The sequence below is a fragment of the Apium graveolens genome, chromosome 3 (genome assembly GCF_009905375.1).
Source record: "Apium graveolens cultivar Ventura chromosome 3, ASM990537v1, whole genome shotgun sequence".
NCBI lineage: Eukaryota > Viridiplantae > Streptophyta > Magnoliopsida > Apiales > Apiaceae > Apium > Apium graveolens.
In genome coordinates this window covers 224,533,381-224,538,737 of record NC_133649.1, presented here as the reverse complement: position 1 = coordinate 224,538,737, position 5,357 = coordinate 224,533,381, and the positions used below count along the sequence as shown (strand labels likewise).

The following is a 5,357-nucleotide window of genomic DNA, read 5'->3' as shown; positions in this document are numbered from 1 at the left end:
GTACTGGTCTTGAAATGCTCTACCCATTCCTATCAAAATAACCCATAAGGCACTATTAAGATTAGTTAGGCCTGGAATGGTGCCATATGTTAATCGAATAAGATGGCCATTTGAATCTCTCACAACAACGCCAATGCCATTTCTATTCTGACCTTCAGGAGCATTCTGAATAAACTTACTGTGAACATTTATCTTCATCCAACCTTGAGCTGCGAATTGCCATACACGTTCAACATGTTCCATGATTTACGTGTTTCTTTGGGTTTAATCAAAGGTTGACAGAATAACTAATCTCAAATGTAATGACACACTTCTATAAATAAAAAATACAATGGAAAGATGTGACTATTGGGGAATGGCTACCAATTTGTGACTTGAAAAAAACTAACTTAAAACAGTTATACTTATACTATAATACTAACTTGAAACAGTTATAACTAAAAACTGCTTACTAAACTTTGGTGTTCCCATTACAATTGTATTAAATATGAATAACACAATTTGACAATAATACGAAATAAACGACAAGAAAAACCAAAATGCATTCTTCATTGATTCAAATAAGAAAAACAAACTTTCAACATCAGCAAATCAAGTTTAGAGTTCAATGTGATAAGAAATTTAATAATTAAAAACCGAGAAAATTGGATTTCCAACACAAATGCTGCATCCATGCCAGATAAAAAATGTACAACTTGTCCAATCTGCAAAATTCATTTGCATCAATTCCGTAAAACAAAGTTATGAAAGATAGAATATGATGATAACAACTTGATAATGGTCATTATTTAAAATGAAATTCAGAAATGCTAAACACCAATCCAATCCAGCTTTCGTACATAACATCAAGCAAAACAATTGAGTGCTAAACTGATGTATTACTTCTCCTGCAAATTTTATCAAATTAAAAATTCTTAGAATATGACCAAAATAACAGAAAAAACTTATAGAATATAAATACTTATTAATATATTTATACCAATCAATTTATATCAAATTGTAATGTAACTCAGACTTACGTCAAGAATCAAAACCAATATGTAATCCTTTAAATTTAACGTAGAAAAACAACTTATCTTACAACTTATGAAGATAATTAATGAACGGAATGTAAGTGTTTTGATGCAAAAAAAACAAAATATAATGCATAAATGTATCTTACCTTTTTAATTTTTTTGGTAACTGATTTTGCAGAGCCTAGAGTATGATCAATGGCATCAAGATCGACAGACTAACACAAAAACAATTACGCTTTATAAAGATTTGTTGGAAGACTAAAAGTTATAAAATTATAATGGTTCGAGTATTATAACATATAAAAACCAAACTTACATTAACGGAAAAGTTGATGGAGGAAGATTCTGATATATGTGCAGATTCAGATGGACTTGGACTCTGCGTAGTCGTGTCAAATATGTCATTTGCATCAAATATGATAATATCCTTAGTTACATTTGCTTTATTCAACTAAATAATGACAGTGACTTCCTTTCCAACCAAATCTTTAAGTACCTGAGGAAGGCCTTCTTCAAGAGCCTGAGACAATGTAATAATTATTAAACACTTTAATTGATAATTTAGAACATTACATTGGATCTATTTTGTTGTAATGAATTTATATCTTCTTAAAATCATTATACGCTTTTGCTGTACTTGTGCCAACAATCCTTCTAGCAGCTCGGTCCATGAGCATAACATTACATGAGAATGTATCATCTTCGGCAAGGACCATGATACGAAAACTGAATTTATAAGGAATTATGTGATAAGTATTGAAAGTTGACTTTAATACAGAGTAAAGCATAATAAATTTTTGATATAACTCTAATTTGTTCTACCTTTTAGGGGCAACCAGAATTATGCGAGGGCAATTATTACATCAAAATCTCCTGTCAAGCCGCTCAACCTCTTGTTGACATTTGTTACAACTGTAAAACCACCATGCTACATCCTCATCCACCTTAACAACTGAGAACGTGGTGTATATCCTTTTCTGTTTGAAGTGAAAAAAGTTCAGATTTAAAAAAAAATCATATTCAATATGGTTGTGTCGTGCAAATTTTATAAAGGTTATAAAACCTTCAAGTCATCATATGTCAGCTTTTCATTGAGATCCTTTAATGTCATTCTTTCCATAAAGGTTTGAACAAATTCAGATTTTTCCGCCTAGATATTTTTCTCTCTTTGACAAATATCCCTCCTCCTTCAACCTACAAAGGTAAACATTGATGTTTATTAACTCAGCCTCCCATCAACTGTTATTAAACATGCAAACGTGCTGTAATTATATAATTATTATAATTCTTAATGGTAGTACCTCATCCTCATATCAGTCACAGATTCATCATCTAGGTTGAGGTACAATTTTGAAGATGGCAAAGTACCAATCTGCACAGTATCTAAATCAAAGCAATATAGTTAAGGAAATTATTGTATAATGTCAAGGTCATTTATACTAAGTAGTTAAAGAGAACTTACTCATGAAAGTTGTAACTTTTGTGTTCGTTATTATTGCAATGACTGGAGACTGGAGTTCCTTATTATAAATGTTATTGGCCAACACATCAAGATCTCCCCAAACATTGACTTTATGTTGATTACTATATTGAAAAATGAACATATATTTCAGGATATACAACTTCCACATTAGAGGCGGACTCAGAAAATAATTATAATTACAGGATAAATATTAATACATTCGACAAACCTGGAATCACAAATCCTGAATTTGACAATGTCTCGCATGCCAAATTTTGTGTCAAGTTTTGTTAGAGGTTCAAAATCCTCAATAACTCCAATTATACCTAAATTAAACAGAGCAATATATTTAATTTAGTGAAAGATAAAATACAGTGAAATATTAAGGTACGCATTTTAAAAAACTAATAATCTGAACCAAAATAGTATTATATTAAGGTCACTTATAGCAAATTCAGGTTGTTGTTGTGGCTGATATTTGCTGGCCTCAGCAAAAAGATCACCTAAATCCAGAAATTCGAATATGTAGGCAGGAATCATGCCATCGTCTTCAACAGTGGTGACCGTAGTATATTGTGAAAATCTGATGCAGATATCAGCTTGTACAGACTTCAGATTACCGACAGCATCTTTCACAGAAAATTGGTCAAAAACATAAACGCCTCCTTAATCGCCGGAGTTTTGAATCCATTCCAAATATTGGGATAAGCAAATGCATGGACGTGATTATTCTAAGACAAAAAAGGATGTTACATTTGGTATACAAAAGAAGGTAGGATTTTACGTAATACCATAACAAAATTTTACAACATAAGACTTACATCATCATCAAGCAGAATGACATTATATCCTTTGACTGATCCATTCTCAAAGCTAACGTTGGTCCACATCCTAGTTACTCTAGCCTTAATCTTCCAATTGGTAGTCGATTGATCAAGGTCTTCAATAAGATTGAATACGGCAGATTCCATTGAAGCTTTTGTTCAAGTTAATTAAACAAAGTGTCAAGCATTAACAATTGAGGAATTAAAGCCTACAAAATTTTAACAAAAATTAACAGCATGCACGATGAAGAAATAATGATAACATATTAGATCAGTTCGTACCAATCAATGATGTTTTTAGAGAGAATAAATTGAGTGGAAACCTAAAGTTTTATTTTTAGTGTCAGAGTATGTTTGATGTTTATCTCAAGGTATGAAATTTAAATGCATTTGCAAATGATATATGCAACTTGATAGGTTATGATTACTATTCAAACTGGTAAATTGATGCTAATTGATACTCTATTTTAATTGTATGATAAAGACTGCCAACAATATGGTCCTGATTGATTCTCTAATTATTCATCAATTATCTTATTCAATCTGGTAAGTTGATGCTAATTGATACTTTTTTTAAATATGTACGATAAAGACCGACAACAATATAATCCTGAATGATTATATCATTAATCATCAATTATCTTCCTATCTATTCAATATAATTTTTGAATATATAAGTACAATTTAGATGTAACGGAATATTATATTTTAAATTTTGAGTTAATTAATTAATTAATTAAGGTTAATCAATTAAATTAATCCAATCATCATAATCAAAGTGAAAGGCATATGTCATAGCCTACTCGTTTATTCGAGTATTTAACTCAACTCAAATAAGAATGTAATAAGTAAATAGTGGATCAAGCATCAGAGAGATCTCACAAAGTAACATCTGTCAAAGAATAAAGAAACATTGTTCATCTGCAGACTTGAAGATTCACTGGAAGAAGTTCAAGAATTTGATCATGCCTCAGTGATATAAATCAAGATCGTGGATTTATTCAAGTGACAGAGATCTCGTCAAGGTATCATTTATTACAAGGATTCAATCAGAACAACAAAGTCAAGACATGAAGAAACGTCACGAAAGTTAGTCACTCATGAACCAGACAGTACATCGAGTGTCAGCATTGAAGTGGCGGAATTGATTCATAAGTCTCAGTGACTTTCAGAAGATTGTCAGAAGAATGGATGCTGCTCAGGGTTAGTATTAATTCTCTATTAATTAATTAAGTCATATAATTTAATTATGAAAATAAATTATCTCTGCAAAGATTAATTTATTTGATTAATTAAATTAATTGATTAATTAATTCTGAATTAATATTAAGGTTTTTTTTCAGAATTTTAATTGATTAAAATCTGTTTTAATTCTAAAAAGACAACTGATTGTACTAGTATGACAATCGGTATGACAATTGATAGTCATACCGAAAGTCATGCTAATTCAGTTGATTGTCTTGATAGAATTATTATTTAGATTAAAATCACTTATTAATTCAGTAAGACAATTTCATTTGAACTAATATGACAATCGGTATGACAATCAATAGTCATACCGAAAGTCTTGCTAGTTCATTTTAATTGTCTTCCTAGCTCTAATAGATTGTCTCACCGAAAGTCCTTCAAGCTCAAATAGATTGTCACACCAGTTCAATAACTTCGGCTGTGATTGTTTAAAAGAAAGCAGAAGACAATATCATCCAATGATTCAGCAATCAAACAGAGCACATACAGAACAAGAAAACACAGCAGAAAACAAAAGAAAATATTTCATCATTCATCTGCTTATTCAAGATCAAATATTCTAGTTTGTTAATGTTAAATCCAAACCACTAGAATTACTTATCTTGTTCTTGTATATCAATCTAGCGGATTAAAATCCCTAGAACTTAATCTCAAATCGCTTTTAGCATTTGATCTTTTAATTACAAAAATAGAAAAAGTTCATGTCGAATTTATTCTAAATTTGTAATAATTGATTTGAGATTAATCCCTTGTAACCGATACCGTAGTTGTAACACCTTTCAAGTTTAATAAAAGTTTTATTTAACT

General features: G+C 30.4%; 1 protein-coding gene across 1 annotated transcript; it reads right to left on the bottom strand.

Moving 5' to 3' along the window:
* Window positions 1-878: 878 nt before the first annotated feature.
* On the bottom strand, window positions 879-3,449 carry LOC141714848 (uncharacterized). The gene is made up of 11 exons (XM_074518344.1): window positions 3,300-3,449; window positions 3,133-3,209; window positions 2,922-3,061; window positions 2,708-2,804; window positions 2,479-2,600; window positions 2,318-2,399; window positions 1,664-1,742; window positions 1,513-1,536; window positions 1,333-1,395; window positions 1,163-1,231; window positions 879-887 (listed from the first exon to the last, which is right to left on the bottom strand). The coding sequence occupies exons 1-11, from the start codon at window positions 3,447-3,449 to the stop codon at window positions 879-881; spliced, it is 912 nt and encodes a 303-aa protein (XP_074374445.1).
* Window positions 3,450-5,357: the final 1,908 nt, after the last annotated feature.

What these genes read in the sequence shown, in the direction of transcription:
- LOC141714848 (XM_074518344.1), bottom strand. Translation starts at nt 3,449, where the DNA reads ATGGAATCTGCCGTATTCAATCTTATTGAAGACCTTGATCAATCGACT. An exon ending in GCGATTAAGGAGGCGTTTAT is followed by an intron (nt 3,062 to 3,132) that starts GTTTTTGACCAA and finishes TATCTGCATCAG; the next exon opens with ATTTTCACAATATACTACGG. An exon ending in TTGAAGAAGGCCTTCCTCAG is followed by an intron (nt 1,396 to 1,512) that starts GTACTTAAAGAT and finishes ACGACTACGCAG; the next exon opens with AGTCCAAGTCCATCTGAATC.